This window comes from Perca flavescens, chromosome 4 (assembly GCF_004354835.1).
Source record: "Perca flavescens isolate YP-PL-M2 chromosome 4, PFLA_1.0, whole genome shotgun sequence".
NCBI classification, from domain to species: Eukaryota; Metazoa; Chordata; class Actinopteri; order Perciformes; family Percidae; genus Perca; species Perca flavescens.
Genome location: NC_041334.1, coordinates 15,519,733 through 15,540,698, shown reverse-complemented (window position 1 = coordinate 15,540,698; position 20,966 = coordinate 15,519,733). Strand labels below are relative to the sequence as shown.

At 40.2% G+C, this 20,966-nt stretch overlaps 1 protein-coding gene across 5 annotated transcripts in view; it reads left to right on the top strand.

Moving 5' to 3' along the window:
* anks1ab (ankyrin repeat and sterile alpha motif domain containing 1Ab) overlaps positions 1–20,966 on the top strand; it is a 45,475-nt gene that overhangs the window by 22,133 nt on the left and 2,376 nt on the right. For 3 of the 5 annotated variants that reach the window (XM_028575237.1, XM_028575236.1, XM_028575239.1), the window contains 10 exons: positions 1,407–1,505; positions 2,960–3,106; positions 6,842–6,949; positions 7,916–8,065; positions 9,871–10,008; positions 10,194–10,265; positions 10,879–10,962; positions 11,065–11,202; positions 14,736–14,912; positions 18,033–18,284. In XM_028575237.1, the coding sequence (XP_028431038.1) occupies positions 1,407–1,505; positions 2,960–3,106; positions 6,842–6,949; positions 7,916–8,065; positions 9,871–10,008; positions 10,194–10,265; positions 10,879–10,962; positions 11,065–11,202; positions 14,736–14,912; positions 18,033–18,278 (1,359 nt within the window). In that variant the 3' untranslated portion in view covers positions 18,279–18,284. Of the gene's footprint in view, positions 1–1,406; positions 1,506–2,959; positions 3,107–6,841; positions 6,950–7,915; positions 8,066–9,870; positions 10,009–10,193; positions 10,266–10,878; positions 10,963–11,064; positions 11,203–14,735; positions 14,913–18,032; positions 18,285–19,025; positions 19,154–20,966 lie in introns of those variants that run through there. The other 2 variants (XM_028575240.1, XM_028575241.1) reach the window with 2 other exon arrangements.

Sequence of the window (20,966 nt, the reverse complement as noted above, 5' to 3'; positions counted from 1 at the left end):
CAGCTTCATTTTGACCTTTATTCTAGCGATCAGTGAGTAATCTCTAAACTGCACCCTGATACAGGCCTGTGAATAGACTGCAGCATTGTGCTCTGAAACCAATCCAGTAAGAGCATATTGAGTGAAGACTACAGAACATTTTAACATTCTTGGCCAGGAAGAATCAATCTGCAGCAGTCCATAGGGAAAAACGCTTAGCTCCACATTTTCAAGGTTCTCCTTGCATCTTTATTCCCGCCTATAAACCGGAATAAGATGACAAAGCAGCTGGAGCTGCGAATATGAACAGCTACATGATATAGACAAGAATCTGCTTGTCAGTCAATATTTGAGGAGGTGGGAAATTATTATTGTTCATTGTTTTTATGTCCTGCAGGAATTGTTACAATCTGTAGTGAAATATTCTCATTTCCTCTTAGCCAGTTTAGTGTCCCTCAATGAAACACACGGATCCTGTAGATGCTGCTGCAGTAATGAAGGCTTTGTTCCCTCTGAGTCGCACCAGATCAGATTGATTACTCTTGGCATGCACAATTTATTTGACTTCATTGTCCTCCCACTCTGCTGTTACTGCTTGTGTCAGAGATGTGCATATTCTGTGTGTGTTATTTTGAGCAAGTATGTGTTTGCACAGCTACACTGTTGCCCTGGTAGTTACAGTGTAAAAGAGTTGCGATACTTGTATTGGCCATATGTTATTATAAAGCTATATGTCATATGTCAGTATAGTGTCTTTTATCAGTCCATCCAGGATTTTGCAGCCTTTTTGGGGGATTTTTGCAGCCCAAAATGCCTGATTTTGCGGCAGCTTTTGTAAAAATAAAGTTATTAAATAAAAGCTATATTTCTTTCTATAATTCTACTCTGGGCTAAGCGTTCCGAGTAACCTTACCAAAAAGGCTCAGGATTCTGCAAATGCTGGTAGTAATAATAATAATAATAATAATAATATGAAAATGGCTGGGGGATTTAAGACACAAAATAATTATTTAATTTTGAATGAATCAAATTTGAACATATCTGTCAGTGGCTGGTTCAAGTTCACATTGTACAAACTTAATTTACCATCCTGGACACGCACTCACTTTGATTTTTACTTTGATAAAGTACTTAATGTGTAAATACTGTATGCCAGTGTGAAAATTACTGCACTGAAATACAGTATAATACTGATTTCTTTTCATTGATTGTATTATTGTATGTCCATATTGTGCATCGTCTGCATGTGTATGTGCTTGTGTGTATGTGTTTATTTGTCTGCATGCATGTGTGTATGAGTATGGCTGTGTGTGTGTGTGTGTGTGTGTGTGTGTGTGTGTGTGTGTGTGTGTGTGTGTGTGTGTGTGCGCGCGCCTGTGTGTGAATGTGTTTATTTGTGCGTGTCTCTTGCGTTTGTGCACATGTAGGGAAGTAACGTGATGGAGGACCAGGATCTCAGGGACATTGGGATCACTGACCCAGGACACAGAAAGAAAATACTCCATGCGGCACGCAGCTTGCCCAAGGTACTTAACATCATCACTTAACCCCAGCGCTGAGGGAGGACAGTGACTGACAGTGTCTCAATATCAATATGTAACAATACGTTTATAAAAATAGCAGATATGCAAAACAATAGATAATACAGCAAAGAGGAAAATGGTTTTATACTTGTGGATAAATACAGTAGTTATCAGAGTTAAATTAATAACCCTCCAATAAAAAACACTACGTGGAAAAATATTTTTTGACCACAGTTACTATAAATTTAACAAGTCTTAAGTATTTTAAGGTAATGACATTAACTTGCTAGTATGTATTGCATTTTATTGACAACTGTAATTTTAAGTAGTATCCTGATTTTGATACAATTTTAAATGTGTATCTATGTACTGGAGAATGGGATAATATGGATTGGTTTACATTATGATGTATGCTAAAGGCTGCACATGGGTTGTAGGTGAAAAGGGTATAAGGAAAACATTTAAAAGCTGTCCTCAGGCAGAATAACATCAGCATGCGAACATACTCACAATGACAATGCTAACATGCTAATAACATCTTAATGTTAGCCGGTTAGCAGGTTAACATTTTCTACACACTGCCATTAGTTCCTGCAGGTATTTGGTCATAAACTGAAATATATAACCAAAATATATATAATATTGGACAAAATAAAATGATTATCTGATGATGACTGTAGATGAAAAGTAAAGGGATGATCAAAGTTATTAGAATTTATCCTCTAAGGTCTTTAAATATTTCAAGCAGATTTCCCAGTGATCCACCCAGTCGTTGTCCAATTATTTAACTTAGAACCAAAAATATCACCACCTGGTGGCAGGGTTGTAGTCAAGTCGACAACTTTCGAGTCCGAGTTACCAAAGAAGAGTCTGAGTCGAATCCGAGTCGAGTCACCATTACCTGAGTTCGAGTCTGAGTTGATTCACGAGTGCAGAGAATAGTGATTTGAGTCTGACTTGAGTCCAAGTCCAGGACTGGAGTACTCCATCTCTGCCTATTACAGAAGTAGTCAGAAACTGCATCCAACTTCCCAAATCCTATTTCATGAATGCTCATGTCTGATTTCATAAATCCTTGAGTCCAAGTCCAAGTCATCAGTACGTGAGCCCCAGTCATGTCACCAGTCCAGACAATAGCGACTTGAGTCGCACTCGAGTCCAAGTCCAGGACTTGAGTACTCCATCACTACCTGGTGGTGCTGGATGAAAAAGTCAGGTGATCACCAAAGACAGTATGGATTGGTCCTCTGGGGACCAGACCTCTGACAGACTGGCACTGCTATCCCTTAAGATGTCTTAAGGTTGGCTAAAAACAGCAGCAGCAGTGTCCAGCTTTAGTGAAGTGGAAGTATAGCCATAATTGGAAAACAATATTGTACATTCCTATTTTAAGTCAATTTATCAGTATAAAAAAGTAACAGTACTTCTTCCCTTATGTGTCTTTCTCTTCACTCAAGGTGAAAGCACTGGGCTGTGATGGCAGCACATCGCTGGTCTCCTGGCTGGACAGCCTCGGCCTGCATGAATATCTGCCCAACTTTCTTTCAAGTGGCTACCGCACACTGGAATGTGTAAAGAACCTGTGGGAGCTGGAGATTGTCAATGTAAGAAGCCATCTTTTACATTTATTCAGCACAATTTGGTTCTCTTTCAGATGATGGGTAAGCAGAAAAAGACAAAGATGAATATTGATGGATTCATGTCTTTAGACATTCTGGACTAGTTCTCACAGAAAGGTCTCCTTAATCACAAGACTACCTTGATTTATGGATCATGTTTCAGGTTAAGAAGCACTTTGAAATAACAGAGACGATTGAAGCATTTGCATAAAACTACAGCAGAAACATTTTCAATATCACTGAGTAATTAGTAGATAACTAACCGTTAAAATGTAAATTGAGGAACACTATGGTGACTGGTGATAGGGAAGTATATAATTTGGTTTAATCTTTATGGAAATAATGTAACATGTTATTATAATTTGTAATTACAAAGGAGGACTAATTTCTTAGGGCTAAAAGAGGCGGAGGTTGTAGAGAAACACATGCAACAATTTGGTTGAACATCTGTGCAGGTGTCGATTTGTCTCTGTTTGTGCGTACGTGTGTGTGTATGTGTGTGTGTTTAGACTACAGCAGTAGTTTGCTCATGGGCTCCCCAAATAAATCTGAGGGTTTGCAAGAACATTAACGGGATAGGAAAAGAAAACAACATATTCTCTGCAACAAAATTACTTTTTCTGACTTTTGTCTTTAAACTTTAATTTATTGTGAAATACAGGAATGTTTGGCTCTTTCTGGTTTTTAAAAATGATTATGAACTAGAGCTGCATGATATGAGGAAAACATGCAATAACATAGTGGAATGTGATGATATTGATATTACTTGCAATAAATAGATATTAAAATGTACTGAGTTCTGCTGCTTTCATTAGTCTGCTAAAATACAGAAAATTGCTTGTTAAATAAAAAAAAAACCGAAAGAAAATCATTTCCAACATTCTTTTATTGAACAAATTGAACTAAACATAAAATGAACCACTAAAAAAAGATTTTAAAGTGTAGTTTTCTACTGATATTTTCTTTCAACTAACACAAAAAATCTCAGTGTCTTTTGCGATTTGTCGCAGTCTTTCGCGATGTGTATATTGTGCTATTTGATATCGCTGTAGCGATAAAAAAACAATATATTGTGCAGCCCTATTATAAACCCATCTGACACGGAAAAATCCCTCTTTGGCTGACCTTTCACAGCCTGTGATGAGGGGTCGCAAGTAGCCTTTGTCTCGTTTGCAGGAGTCAAAAGCCAAAATGATTGGCAACCACTGAGTTGCAGGAACTTTATAGACATCCTTCTTTTAGGGATCAACCAATGTGTTTTTAGGGCCAATATTTTTTAATTAATAACCAATGAGGCCAATAATATCAATCGATATACATTTGCAGTAAAAATCTAAATCGCAGTTGCACAGCGCTGCTGTTATATGTGATTTATTGTCAAAAATTTAGAACAAAACAAACTCCAACAAAAATGCCTTTTAGCAGATGTTTAATTAAATGCTGTGAAGAGAGCTTTTACTGCACTTTTATACATTTTCTTAAGTGCATCCATCGAGAGAGAAAGAGAGAGAGGAGAGAGAGAGAGAAAGAGAGAGAGAGAGAGAGAGTGCAACGGTGAGAGGGAGGGAGAGATCATCTATTGTCCACTTCCAGGTGCCATCTCACTCCCCCTTCCCCACCTTGCAGTTCTCGTACTCATTGAACTGAACATCCAGTAATCCTGTTTTACTTTTGTGATTATTTCACTTTTTTTTTAATTTAGTTTTTTGCTGTGCGGGCAGAAGTTTACCAGTGGAAACACTGGGTGTATTTGCAACTTCAGCAATATCTGCTTATGTTCGAAACACAGCTCCGCTCGCCCACCAGAGCAGCTTTGACAGTCAGAGGCCCACCATCCTTCAGTGATGTTGATAGGTTATCACTCGTTATGTGTGACCAATCAGATGGTCTGTGGGTGGTACATTGAGTGAGACTCATATACTAACAGTCTATGTTGAGACTACAGAGTGGGGACCAGCTACAGACAGAGACAGGTGGCTGCATCTGAGCCAAAGTAGCACGTTTAAATTGATTTATTTTATGGGATAAAAACAAATAGTGATTCCAATAATCGTAAAAATGCTGGATATTGCAGCTGATAATCGGCCATGTCCTTACTTTTAATCTTTTGGTTACACATAATAGGTTTATTTGCACTGTAGCTAAACCTTAAACTACTTATGGATGTTGACTGACTGCAGAGCTCGTCAGACTTGGGTGGAATAGTTCCAACTGAATTTGCCAATACATTACTTAACACCACAGTGCTAACATGTAATGTTAGCAATGCTAACAGTTTATCTCCTTGTCAGAGGCCATCAGAAGGCAGTTTGATACAATAGTCATAACCAGTCACGTAGACATTAGCATTGTTTATGTTTTTCTCATGACAGGCAACCAGACAATCCACACCGATGATCTGATACGGTTGATAAGCATTCACAGAATGGCTGGAGTGGATGAGCTCTTTACAGCGATCATCATTTTCATCAAAAAACAATCAAAACTTTTTTCAAAGCATTTCTATGTGTGTTATGATACAAAGACAGTGGTGGCAAAATGGCAGAAACCAGCAACAGCTGCAGCGGCAGCATGAACGCAGCCGCCAAGCATACTGTATAATTATGCAGTGTGTGAGGGATAGAGTCCAGCAGACTGCGATGCAGTATAGAAAGATGAGTGTTAGAGCAGGGCACATTACTTTCAGTGTGCAGAACTGCCAGTGAGCATGTTGGCGGGACTCGCTTTGCCCATTACATTTCCTACATCCTCTTCAGCATCTTAGTAGCCACGATCAATTTGATCTACGAGCTGGTTTACGTTCCCAGATTATCCCAAGGCTCTTTAGCACTTTTTAAATGTTCTCTTATTTTGCCAACCGTATGCATACTGGTTTTACATGGGAATAAGGAAAACAGCACCAGAAATCCAGACTACAGACCAGTTGCCTCATGTGTTCTTGGCTCTCACTGAATAAATAATTGAAGCCTTCAGACAAAGAGCCATACAAGCCAGTTATGGAATATTTTGTACCAGCAACATAATTGGGAATGTAACATGAATCATTAGACATCCACCTTTAATGGATGAGCATGAATGTTAATAGCCAATTATGCAAATACACAGTATTAAGATAATGAGTTTTGACTACGTAAAATGAACCTATGGTTCCTCCACTGAGGGTCTTAGCCTCACAAGGCGGATATGGCATTTGTAAAAGAAACAGAGATACTGTGGATAGACGTGTCAGGTGAACTTGCAGTGTTCAAATATTCTACATTTTAAAACTATATATACTATTACATACTATATATAGTCAATTTAAATACTGTATTTAAATTGTGACAAATGAGGTGAATCTTTGTAATGCAGTCATTTGAAAACTGCTTGGTTATTTGCATATTACCTGTTATGTCCCCATGAATCTCCAAATTCTTCTCTGTTATTTTAGCACTATATCCAAAAATGGATCGTGAATTATAGAGTGTCCCAGGAAAGAGACAGTGCTGTACTTTAAGCTTACGGCAAAACAGATTGAGGCTGAATTATTGACGAGAGTCATTTCTGTTTGCCTGTGGATGCCTGCCAGCGAGGGGGGCATCCCACCAACTCTGTGTCAGTGTATTTTGGATATATCTCTATTGGCTTAGTCTAAATAAATTCTTGTGTTTGTGTCAATTGATGTGACAATGCACTGAGAAGTGTGACTTATCTTGTGCCCTGATGCTGTCATCTCTCTAGGTGATTAAAATTGGCGCCCTGGGCCACAGGAAGAGGATCATTGCCTCTATAGCAGAGAGACCCTACGAAGAGGCTCCGACCAAATCCCGTCGTCTGTCCCCAATTATGGTAAGACTGCCTGGTGATTTAGAAACGGATACAGTTTGGGGCGACCTCTAGCTCACTTGGTGGAGTGTGTGCCCCATGTAGGCTAAGGCCTTGTCAGCTTTTTCCTGTCTATCTACTCATTGTCTAATAAAATAAAAAGGCCCAAAAATATAAAAAAGAAAAAAAGAAATGTCACAGAAATGTGTTCACAGTCACAGTATTATTAGGTCTTCATTCCTAGCTCCTCATTAGGTGGCACTGACTTGTGTACTCTGCTCAACAATCCACAAAAATGCCGCACAGTCCAAGATTATTATTTTTTTTATTCCAAAGCATCTTACAGCACCAAGAGTGTGAATCAGACTGCAGCATTGTTAGTGCTGCTATTTAACCATCAGAGTGCAGAAACACACTGTCAACGCTAATTTAGTTAATAGATTGGGTGGGCTCAATATGCCCAATTAGAAGGGCTGTTATAATCCATATTTAGTGTTCAATGATGTCTATAAAAGATACAGAATGTCTTTTTTTGTTTGAAATGGGTTCACGTTTGTTTAGATTTGTTGTTATAGTGCTCAATATTCCAATAGAGATCGATGATTACACCCCGTTACCTTCCTTATGAACAGCTATCAAAACAGAGTTTAGGATGGAAGTTAAACAACCTTGCATGACAAGCTTTATTTCTTTGCCAAAATCATTTTGTGAGAAAATGGATTCTTTTTTTCTTCCAGCAGCCGATATAGCTAATTTTGGAATGAGATTCTTCAATATCATTATGTTCACACCAGTTAAATACTCAGGGCTGATTTCCCAGGCAGATTAAACCGGGCTAAAAAGAATTGAGAATCTCCATGGAAGAGGCTCTTTTGTCGAGGATTACGCTTGGATGTAGATCAGTAAAACCAGCCCATGCAGACAGTGCTGTCAAATCATTAATCCGTTCTGGTGTGTGTGTGTGTGTGTGTGTGTGTGTGTGTGTGTCAGTTCCATGACCTCCTGTCCCAGACCACATCCCCCCTCAGTCGCTCCATGGATATGCTCCTGCCATTGACTGAGCCGGACCGGAGGCGGAGGGGAGTTGACCAAGACTGTAGTGTTTCTCTGCGTTCATATAGTGAGAGGCCGCGTTCTGTAGTGAGTTCCACCTTCTTTCACTTTTATCATATCCTGGGAAACCATTAAACATCCTTTCAGTGAGCAACTGGCTGAATAATAGAACAGGATGCTGTACAAAGTTAGACGTGTCAGGGTGTCTTGTCACATGTTGTTGCTGGAGCTGTAGTCGCACTTCACAGACACAGAGCTGTTCTGCAAAACTAAACCTACTGGTTGAGTTAAATCTTAGTGGGCAGACCCAAAGAAACACAATTAGACTGCAAGCAGAGAAAAGAGCAAAGGGGTAATTAGGGTTGAGCGATGTGACACTATATATACAGTCCAGTGAGATAAAATGAATGAGTTCTCCGGTTCATACTGTGATAGCTATCTCTTTAATAGATCTGAATAGATTAGACCATCGGGGACAGTGTTGGAAAAGCAATGAGCAGGACTGCTTCATGAAAATATTGGAATTTCAACATATGATAAGATACTTTGATTTGTCAGGTATTTAATTTACTGTATTAGCCATTTATCCACAATTTCTCAATTTACCTTTAATGTAAATATTTTATAATATAATCCAGTTGCCAGTTTATTAGGTGCACAGCCACAAACTCCATCCACCACAATTACCATAAAGTTGAATCAAAACCTCTCTCAAACAGGACTGGGGTGGGGGGCACTGCTGCTTCTGGATGAAAAACTGCAATCTATTACATATCTTTTAGAGGTTCTCAAGTTCAACTAGTTAACTAGTTAACTAGTTAACCTAACTGCATTAGGGCTGGTTGGCATGGATGAATTCATAAGATGCTATTTCCAAAATGTATATATACCACAATATGGAAAATGGGTTAAAATCACATATAAAATGAATCTAATGATCAATGCAATGAACTGACAAATATGTAAAACAAAAACTTAAATGACTAATTCATGTCTTGTTAGTTTTTGATTAAAGTTAGGATATAATCATTAATTTGGAAGAATATAATTTCACTGAAACTTAAAACATGACAGTGCTGAATTATTGCACCTGCCCTACCTTCCATTTTTCTAAGATATCTATTTACGTAATCGTTATAGTTACTGTCGCACAATAAATCCCCATCATGAAGGCCAATTTTTTTCTAGAGGCACAGTGGTCTTTGGTATATATATATATGTATGTATTTTAATGTTGTATATATGTATTTATTTCACCATTTAAGATCATTTGTCTCCAGCGTAACTAAAACTCCAACACATCATCTTCATTCACTGACATGAATTCAGTTCTTGTGTGCTTCCCTGAATTTCTTGGGTTCCTCCTTAACTCCACGATCAAATTTTTACCATTTGCTAAATGTCAAACTACGACACATACATCAACAGTCAAGCTGGTGTGCCTCATTTCTGACTCACTGAGGTCAAAGAGAAAACACAGAGAAGCTTCCACAGACAACTGCACCGCCTAGGAGCCATTATATTTCAAATCAATACTTTTATTTCATTTTAGCCTAGTGGATTATTTTCAGTAGTGTATTTAACTCTGACAGGTGATTTATGAAAGGGCTGAGCACAGTCCCACATTGACCTAAAGGCCCAACGCGAGCATGAATATTTATGAGCATACCAGCAGATCAAAAGGGATTTATATTAGTGTGCTGCTGACCAAGCAGACTTCAGTTTCCTTTACCCTAATATTCCAATAATCAGAAGTCTAATATGCACAAAATACTGTGACTTATCACTCTTGATTGACTGAGGTGTGCATATGTGAAAAAAAAAAAAGGTAAAAACTCAAGAGGATTTCCTTTTTGTCGCGTTCACCAACCGAGGATTTTGCTTCTCTGCAGGACAGACAGAGTGAACGACACAAAGACTCTCGTTTAAACCTCCGCCCGCCGAACCAGTCTGCTACCTACGCCACGGTGTCCACCTGGCATCACCAGCCTGAGAAGCTCATCCTGGACTCCTGCGGGTACGAGGCAACAGTAAGTCACATTTTACTGTCTTCAGCGTAGAAGCAGACATTTACTGTGTTAAAATATAGATGTCAGGATTTAGCGTTCCATAAAATAGGTTGACTGGATATTATATGTACGTAATTTACGGCATCTTGTGTCTTCATCCTGTACTGTAGTTGAAATGTTGTATGTGTTTCAATTCTGTCTCCAAGTACCTAGGATCAATGATAATCAGGGATCTACGAGGGATTGAGTCCACACAAGATGCCTGTGCAAAAATTAGGGTAAGTAATACTGAAAAGATGTTTTTATGCCTCCACGCCGGGGACAGACGAAGGCACTGTATTTTTGGGTTGTCTGTCTGTCTGTCTGTCCCATTCTTGTGAACGCAATATCTCAGGACCCCCTGGAGGGAATGTCTTCAAATGTGGCAGGCGTCTATTTGGACTTAAGGATGAACTGATTCGAATTGGCCTCGAACACTGGGGACTCGAGCCTGGACTCGACAGTTGGTGAATCGACTACAACACTGACTCAAGATTTCCTACACTAATTATGACATTTCACACAAATGTCTACTAGGATGTAATTATGAAGGGATACGATTTTATATCCAGAAGGTCAACTTTATTGTGACATCATAATGTTCTGCAAAAACACTTTTCTGGCCATTATGTAACACCATAACTCAGGAACAGAAGGGGACACATACTGAATTGGTGACACTATTGTTTTGAAGATGTGTGTGAAGCATCCATGTTTGACCAAAAAATAAACTATATATATATATATATATATATTTTATATGAGTCTGGACAGACATTGATGTGAACTGCAACTTGACAGGGTTACTGAAGAAAAATACAAATGGCACTATTTTTATTGGGTCCATTGCAGAAATCAAAGGATTCAAGAAAGGGTCCAGTTGTCATACTGTCCATTACCTATAGAGGGGTCAAGTTCATCGATGCAGCCACAAAGGTAATGGGAAAGTATGTCGGTGTGTCTCTGTGTACACACACTCTCAGCCTCCATTAGTGGTTAATTTACAGTAAGTACTCACTTCCTTCCTTTTTCCATTAGACTATAGTTGCGGAGCATGAGATCAGAAACATCTCGTGCGCCGCCCAAGACCCAGATGACCTCTTCACTTTTGCTTACATTACCAAGGATCTGAAGAGCGGCCATCACTTCTGTCATGTCTTCAGCTGTATGGAAGTGGTGAGTACAACTCTATCCTGTTAAAGGGATAGTTTAGTTTTTTTGTATGAAGTACTTCTCCATAGTCAGTGTATTAGCTACAGTAGTGAAGTTTGGAGAAGCAGGCAGGAGTACCGATGCGAACGTTAGGCAATGTACTGCTGTGGACGGGGGCAGCAGCAAAACGGATTTTAGCCACCTAAAAAAAATAGTTTACGGGCACTTTCACGCCTATAGTTTGATAGATGTTTGGGTGTGAAGTTGCAACATTGTTGCATTTTTCATTTGGTTCGGTTAGCTTTCACACTTTGTCAAGCACAACAAATTGTACAAATGTCACGCCGTGAAATAACGGAGCAACACCAAAATGATGCGGCCTTGGGTTTTCTAGGTTTTGCTTCAGTGTTTTTAATATTTTGGAAGAAGGCAAACAATATGAGCAGCTGACATGACGGCAAGTGAAGGCGAGGGAGGGACCTGATGAGAGAAAGATTATGATGTGTTGTTACACAGACGATGAGCATTTATGATGTACTACTAGTGCAGTGCCCATTGAAAATGTGCCTGTTTGGAACGGGCCGATTGCTTGGCCTGTGGTATTGCTGCTTGTAGAATACATCAAAACCAAATTGTACCCCAAAATTACTTACAGAAGGACCCCAAACCACTTCATATGCAACTCCCTTGCATACCCTACTACTAACTTACTGATTTAGCTGACAGAGAATGTTGCAGATTCAGAACGTAATCACAAAATATCACAAAGACAATGTGGAGTAATCAGACATTAGCATCATGGACTCATGGCAGTGCGCTACCCACCCTGCCCGTTATGAGAGCTAATTAGCACATATCTGCATTCATCAACCACCAGAACCGGACTGTGTGTGTGTGTGTGTGTGTGTGCAGAGAGAGAGAAAAAGAGACAATGTTGTCTTGTGTTGTATGATTGTTAACGAATTTAACATTTCAGCAGAGGAGTTAATTTCCATACAGGTTTAGTGGCTTGACGGTTAACGGTGAAGTAGGGGATTTGATTTGCGTGGGTATTTTGGCAACGGTAATGTTATTAGTTAGCAGTAGACTTAACTAACCCTGGGTGAGTCTGATGAAAAGTGCTGTGTCTGTCCGGTTCAGCTCTGAGATTTTCTCGCATTGCACAGCGCTGTGAAGGAATAATCTCCAAGATTACTTTATATTCTGCCTCTGGTCTGAAGTGGTGAATGTAGGCTACAGCTCACAGCAGTTTCCTTTTAGCGCAAAAAAAAGACACGGATAAGAGTAGCTTTTTTCCGCCAACCTTATTCCACATAACAGTCGCAATGTTCCTTTCAGCTAGCCGCCTGTGCTCCAGGAAAGTGATGAAAAGTTAGTTTGGTATATCCAGCAATCATGTAGCTAACATTGGAAGCAGGAAAAGAGTCAAAAGCTTTTTTTGTGGGTCTGAAGTGTATGTCACATTTTAGCTGCCAAAGTGCTCGCTCAGTGCTCAGTGTGAGAGGGGGAGTGGCCAGCGGCTAGAGCGGCAAAAGCCAAAGTGTGCTTCTTTTACAGATATATATTTAACAATATCTTTTGCATTTCTAATCCAAACAACGTAAAACTTTTAAAATTGCAGACCCCTGTTTTTAAGCAAACCAGAGTCTGTTTGTTTGGTCTACACCAGACTTCGAATGAGCTTTCACACAACCACAAATGAACTGGACTATCTGACGAAAACCTCCAGGGTTCAGTTAAAATGGACCAAACAGCTCAGGTTAGATAGCACACTAAGTGTACACTATATTTAGATATTATCACAGTTTAACTTTGCTGTCAGACAGCCCTTTTCAACAGGGAACTGAAGCCGTTTATACTGTATATCTATGCTCTCTTCAAAGACACCAGACTCTTTAGACAAAAACAGTTACCTCACAGGTACAGTAAGGTACACTAGTTGCTGGTCTACCACTGCTTTCATTGGTTAGTTTGTTTGTGTTATTGTGTGACTTGTGTGAATCCGAACTAACCCTTTAAAATGGCAAATTCTTAAAGCTTTTTGTAAATTAATAATTGAATAATAATTTAGAAAACATAGTGTCCTTTGTGGGATGTCCGGTACCCCGCAGTGAAAACTGCGTGCAGCATCCTGTGGACATTATTTCCTTGATTATGAATCCTTGAATGGCTTAATTGAAATTCGACTCCCACTATGCATGGCATTTCCATGTTCAGGCGCAGATTATGTTGTAATTTATGTCTTAGCTTCTGTAAAGGTTGAAGACTATCTTTTCTCTTTGGGAGATGGACCACTGCGGAGCGTCGGATCACTGCAGGGAAACATTTTGAACTGAATTGTAATGATCCAAGTTTTCACAATATTGAGCCTCACTTACTTGTACTTCATTGCTTTTGTTTTTCTCTGAAAATGTGCACGATATTCAAACAAGAGCCAACTGATAATCATACAAAGTAACGAGAAGGGCACTCGGAGAGCCAGACCTCCCCCAAGATATGCCCTATCTTACAATGTAAACAGAATGAATTTTCCCAGTCGGGAACTCATTTTTTCGATGATTACCACACCACGTGAATACAGCACAAATGGCTGATATCTCGCAATGTTAATGAAAGTGAGAAATAATTTGTGAATCTGCCCCGTGATTTGGATCAGCTCCAAAATGTAATGGGTTCTTTCTTGGCCAATGCTACACCACCAAGTTTCATGAAAATCGGAGGCAGTAGTTGTTCCATAATCTTGTAGTGCTGACAGACAAACAAACCGACAAACAAACGGAGCTGACAAACATGACATTGTTGGCGGAGGTAAACATCCATACAATGTGAAAAGCAGCGCTTTTGTGTGCTTTGCAATATTTTTTTGTGTGAGGCACAACAAATGAAAACAAGCATTTGCAAACAATAAAATAATGGCTACAAATAAAAAAAATAAAAAACAATGTCATAAGTCGTTAGACAGTAGATTTTGTTGAAATTGTCCAAAAGAACTAATAGCAAAGGTTTAGTAACGTTTGTGAAAGTGTTGGGCTTTTACTAAAAGTTGTTAGGGAAATGAAATGGTTTGTCATGCACACAAGAAAAGGGCTCATATACTGTATCTGTTAAGGTGAAATCTGTTGTAAAACCAAAAGACAATCACTGTGAAGAAGTTGTTTTGTGTCAGTTTACACCAGCTGAAAGGGCGACTGTTTGACTTTTATTACCAAGAGACCTTACTTTATGTTCAGTGTCTGCTGATTTCAACACACTTTTTTTTTTTTTAAACATGTTTTTTTTTGGTAACACTTTACTTTAAGTTTTCTACATAAGAGTGACATGACACTGTCATAAATAAATGACACTCACATGACACTGTCATGACACAGTCATGCCACATGAACCCTAACCATAACGTGTCATGACAAAACCGAATGATACTTACTAAAAAAGAGTTATGTCATAAACGTTTATGACTTGTTTTTCAATGTTTTATGACATGTTCATGACAGTGTCATGTCACTCTTATGTAGAAAACTTAAAGTAAAATGTAACCTTTTTTTTTTTCATTCACACAGACACAGACCTACGAGATCATCCTAACACTGGGACAGGCGTTTGAAGTGGCCTATCAGATGGCAATGCAGTCCAGGGCAAGACACTATGTCCCACCTACATCTCTGACCTCAGAGGTCATAGAGACCAAAACCAGCCGCCCTGTATCTCAGTCGTGGAGCAGCATGCGGAGATCAGCAGTGAGTACCACCCTACTCTTCAATAAAAAAACATGTTGTTACGTGTGTTATCTGTGACTGTGTGTGAGTGTTGAATTTGCTCTACTTGTTTAAAGGAATTATGAATCATAATTCAGAAAATGTACATAGACCTTTTTCCCCCCACAACTATATCCCCAATGGGCCACCTACAAAGGAAGATTTGCTGTGTGTGTGTGTGTGTGTGTTTGTGTGTGTGTGTATGTGTGGTAGAAAGTGATGAGTCATTACTTTGCCACAAATTTCATATCTCAACCACCCCTCAACTCAGATCAGGGGAGATTTGTTTTTTGTGCATATACGAAACATGATGAATGAATAGTTGTATTTGTTGCTTACAGGCAGGTATATGATTTCCTCTGGGACTTTACTGAGGGCTCAGCCCCACTGGTTGGACCCATCCGCTGCTTCCTCAATATTGATTGAGTGTGTTGTGTAAATGTCCACGTATACCCTCAGCTAAGCACTGATGCATTGGCCGCTCAGGCAGCATATAATAAGCACTCAGTGATCACTGTCACCTGAGAGATCTGCGCAGCCAGCACGCACACTGCTGGACCACATGCTTCTGCAGAGACACAAATCACTTTGTTTTACTACCTGCCTGTAAGGATAATATATGGAGTAATCACAGAGCTGCATAATGAGTCTGGCTGGTTGTTTAAGTTTTAAATGAGAGGAGGGGGAGGACTATGTGGAATTAGTTTTAATGCTTTTTATTGCTCTCTAAATGCTACCAAGTAGTTGGTTTAAACAGACTTTGACAGGCATATTTTTTTTTTAATTTTCTCTAAGGAGAGATTGACAGTTCGCTTAGCCCCCACCCACCTTAATCAGTGGCGGCGCAAGAGATTTTCTTTTGCTGGTGCTATGGGGTTGCTCCGACGTTTCAGTGATGGTGCTCTGAAATTTAGAGTTTCCCTTGACACACATAGCCTAACGCTACACACACGCGCAGATACACAGCCACTTCCAAGGAACGAGAGGGAGAGAGAGTCATTGATTTGTGTTTTTTATGCACTAATGTTGCCGACACAACAACACCATAAAACTCTGATTAGCCCACCGAACATATTTCAAATACCAGCCAACAAGCCGGGTTTACACAATCATTACTGCAGCTTTCATACAGTAACTTAGCTATATTTGCAGAAGAGTAGGCTAATGCAGCAGGCCAAATACACCACACACACACATGCATCCTCACACAGTATTCATACTTGCACACATGGTAAAAAATCATGTAGTCATATCTGTAGTGACTTATCTAAATAAGCCACTGAGGGCGAGCAGCGGAACATGTTTTGAACACGTTTTCTGGGCAAAAAATAAACCTATGTTCAGCTCGCTGTATAACTTTGGATTCGGTGATCCATTTATTCACAGTACTGTAAAACACTAGTTCACTATAATGTTCTACTACGAGACTAATAAAGAATAACGTTCCTGCATGGACCACTATCAGATGACTGACTCACCCACTGTGGCCTCGCCGTGTGAGGGTAATGTTAAGCATCCTCAGCAGCAATCACGGCCGCGGTGATGTCATCTTCCTCCGGTGGCTTTCTTTCGTCCCGGTTGGTGACAGGTTCACCATATCTCTCAGTCTCAGGTTTTGATAAAGTCTCCACACGTTGACGTTTATGGAGTAAAAAACGATCCATTGCTAACGTTACACTCACTTAGTTCTAAACGGTCTCTGTCCCATGGATGTATTAAGAGAACTGGATACAGCGTTTGGCGGGAAGCCCCGTACGTTCCAATGAGAGTGCTCAAAAGCGCATAAAGCAATCATGGAGCTCGGATCTTCCGATGGACATGCGCACTATTAACAATTTGTTTGCTCGTTCGTGAGCTTCTCTCTCGTGTCTCTTACAAGTATAGTTCGTTCATGGTATACGTGGCAAACTCATGAACTCGCGGTTTCGTTGTCTAAAATATTCACTAACGTTAAACATTGTGTTTTCGTTGTTCCTGATCGTTTAATTCAATTTATTTTTCAATTCAATTTATTGATAGTATCAAATCATAACAGAGTTATCTCGAGACACTTTACAGATAGAGTGGGTCTACATGCTTATGTAAACAATGGATGTATTTAGACAACCAAGGAGATGTAAACATTATGTCGTGCTACTAGCTAGCGCTAGCTACTAAGGTTAGCCTGCAGTTTCGTGAACAGAGCTTCCCTGGGAAAACCCTGACGAACTTCTGGCAAATTTGAGATTTGCTCTGCAAGTCAGTCCGGCCAAGAGCCAATTCAAGCCCATTTCCAATTTTTCCAAATCGAAAAAAAAAACTGGCTGCAAGACTAAGTGCACTTCCTAAGGGTCTTTTGAGAGCCCATAGACTGTAAAAAATAGACTCTCTACTTCCTCACACTGTACAAAACAGTACTATCGCGTTCTCGCGATAGTATGTCGTGTTCTCGCGATAACACGCAACGTGGCGAGGCCACGTGGTGGGTATGTTTACATCAGCTGTATACAGCGTAGGCATACATGTGGATAGCTGAAAATGCGTACAATAACAACGCCATTTTGCTTTATGAAAGTGGCGTGTATATTTACGCAAAGTCATGATGCCATGTTGCGTATTGGCTTCACTAATACAGTCTCCACATATACCCCTGTTAGAACAGAGATGCCCTAACTCAGAGTCATTTACTGTATCTGTGTCACATGGGTTTCACCACTGCCACGTCTCTTTAAGAGACAAGCGGCAGGTCCCGGGTGTATTTATTCCAGTGGGAGAAGTGAACATGATGAAGATTATGACCAATTATTTCGCCTCATACATCACAAAAGTAAATATTGGACCCATTTATCAAAAGCCACATATCAAAAGCCACATACTCCCAAATATTCTGACCCAAAAATAGCATTTTTCAGACAGACAAATCAGGAGAAAATTAACTAATTTCGAGACCTGTTTCTGTCTCAGTGTATAATTTGCCTTCTTTAGAGCTAAACAGATGATGAACTGCTCCTACTGGATTTCTTCTTTGTCCACTCGGTGCATTCAAATGCTCTGTCTTTCTAAACTCTCGTTTTTTTTTTAACATGTCTTTGTTCTTGTCTTCTTGGTCCTCCTGCCTCCCAGGGTGCCCCTCTGCTCGAATGCCGCTGCTGTCACTGTCACACGTGTACTTCCCACCGTCCTTCCTTCCTCCCGTTGCACTCTGTTAGCCCTGGAGTCCAGGTCCTTCTCTTTCCTTTCCTCTATTCAACCTGTAATCACCACAACCCTGCTTACACACCAATCCCTCCCTTCTTTCTTTTTGTTGTTGTTGGGTGCCGCAGTGCACTTTGTCTCCTTGTTTTGTGGTTCTTAATATCTCAACCATAAACGTTCTTCTCATCCCTTTAATTTCCCATCTCTCATCTTCATCTTACATTTTTAGAGTTCAAGATGCCATTAGCTCAAGTTCTGTGGTAAAACACATTCAGGGAAGAGATGGTTTCTTGGTGAGGTACCTTCTCTATATAAGCTTCTATTAGGGCTGTTGGCTTAACTGTGTCAGTGAAGGTTTGTAAAGTAGATAGTTGAAGTTGTCTCTGCTGGATGGTTTTAAGCTCCCTTTCTCATTTTTTGTATACCTATTTTTGTAAGACATGTTGAACTGAAGATGTCCTCCATATGCAGGGAATTTTAAATTTTCAAATGCCTTTCTTGATTTTTTTTAACCATTTCAAATTCCTATCTAGCTCTAAGTAAATCCGTATTAATCAGCATGTGTGTGTTTTAACTGCTTATATTATGACAGAAGCTTTCTGTTTGTATGAGCCACTGGTGTAGGGCACATGTTGCTTTTGAACTACTAATCAATATATTTTTTTTTAACTCCCAGAGGGTCTTAGCTTTGGTTTACTGCTGCTGCTGCGTACAGAGGCTGAGTGTATTCCCTGTCAGACATCATCCATGTTGTGGATTGAGCCCTGAGTGCTTGTGATTATAACATGATCACTGGACTGTACCTCTAATCCACATGCACGTGTTTGAGCTGAGGACTTGTGGCGCAATAGCCTCCACTGCCGCCCGTCTCACGCCCTCCTCTCGTCCCCCCCCCTTCCCCCCCCCCCCCCCCCCCGGCAGATCGACCCCCTGGAGATGGACGCAGACATGCAGTCCCTGGGAAGCACCACCTGGCTCTTGGACCAGCGGGACTCCCACAGGCGCCCTGTCAGCACCAAGTACGAGACCACCATATTCTGAGGCCGGATCCCCACAGCCGCCCGCTTCACCCCCTCGTACTTTCCTTCCCCCCCCCCTGCATCCGGTTCTTTATTTACCTCACACAGACACACAAACACACACACACACACACAAGCCCCGTGCCTTCTCACTGTGATGGTATAGCATCCCTCAGGGCTGCCTACTCCTGCACCTTCCTTTGCCCTGCCCAGCGACCCACACCAACCTCTTTACCCGCCATGACAAACACTCCTGCGGCTGTCCCGTGCCTCCCCAACATCCCTGGCAGCCTCCCTCGTCTGTTGCTGCAGCCAGTGGCGGAGCCCTGGAACGGATGATCCTGGACTGATCTCATTTTACGGTGGCCCTGCTCTTTCAACCAAACTGCCTCTTCTTCTTCTTCCTCCTCATCCTCCTCCTCCTGACAACTTGCATCTGCCTTCAAATCCCCGATAGCTCCTAGAGGTTGCATCTTTATTATTCTTCTTCTTTCAGGCCATTCTTTAAATTGATTCTCTGCAGGCAAAACAAGCATGTTCATTTTTATTTTGACTCCACATTGGCTTAGTTTAATTTCAAGAAAGGTGAAGACTATCATATAGAGTAAACTACAAACGTTTGTGTACTAGCTACCAAAAGTGCCAGTGTGTTAAAATGTTAAAGGAAAAGTTCAACATTTTGGGAAAGGCGCTTATTTGTTATCTTGCCAAGAGTATGATGAGAATATCGATACTACAGTAACATCTGTAGAGTAAATACGGAGCTATACAGCCAGCAACCGGCTAATCTATTTAGCATAAAGACTGGAAAACAGCTAGCCTGGCTCTGTCCAAAGGTAAAAACAATCCACCTACCAGCACCTCTAAAGCTAACACGTTAATTCCTCTTTGTTTAATTTGTACAAAAACGCAAGTGTAGACGAGAAATCTACGTTTTTATCGGGGTTACTGTATGTGCTGGAGTAAGCCAAGCTAGCTGTTTCCCCCACTGTGTTCAGTCTTTGTGCTAACCCAAGTTAGCCAGCTGCTGGTGGTAGCTTCCTATTTACAGCCAGTCCTTCCAGAAAAAAAAAAAAAAAAAAGTTTTTATGTGATGGTTGTGGGCAAAAATCCTTGATTATGCGGTACGTTTTCTTAAAAAATGCGATGGAATATGCGGGATATTTATGCAATTTTATGCAATGAACTTGCAAAAATTGCGGGAACTTGCAAAAACTGCATTTTGATGAAAAAGAGAAAAAAAAAGTGATTCCCCCAACACCCTACTTTAGTTCACGTTGGGTAAATACATCACTTCATAACGTTCCCATGGCAACAGGGGAAAATGGCTGCTATTGTGTGAAGTAAACGCAACATTTTTAAACTTTCTGCTAAGATATATGTGACTTTTTTGCAACGAAAATGCGGGGATTATGAAATCATGCAAGCCCTGCATATTTTTGCGCGGAAATCAGCAATTTATGCAGCGAAAGTGTGGCGTATTTGAAAAAATGCGGCCCTCGCATAAATATGCGGACTGATTATACATTGAATTATGCGATCGCATAATCACGTTTTTCTGGAGGGACTGTACAGTACAGAGCTGTGAGTGCTGTCAATATTGTAAGAAAGCTAAAAAGGGTTTTTCCCCAAAACGTTGAACTTTTTCCTTTTATGTGCCCTTCTGATATTGCACAGATCAAATTATGCATAAGGCAGATCAAAGATTTTGATTCCAAGATCTAGATTTGGATTACATCACTTTTAATTTTTAAATTAATGAATTATTTGATTGTTTTGCCTTAAGCCAGTTATAATTTGTTTCTTTCTCCATCTTTAGCCTGTCCTGTCTTACCAGGCATCT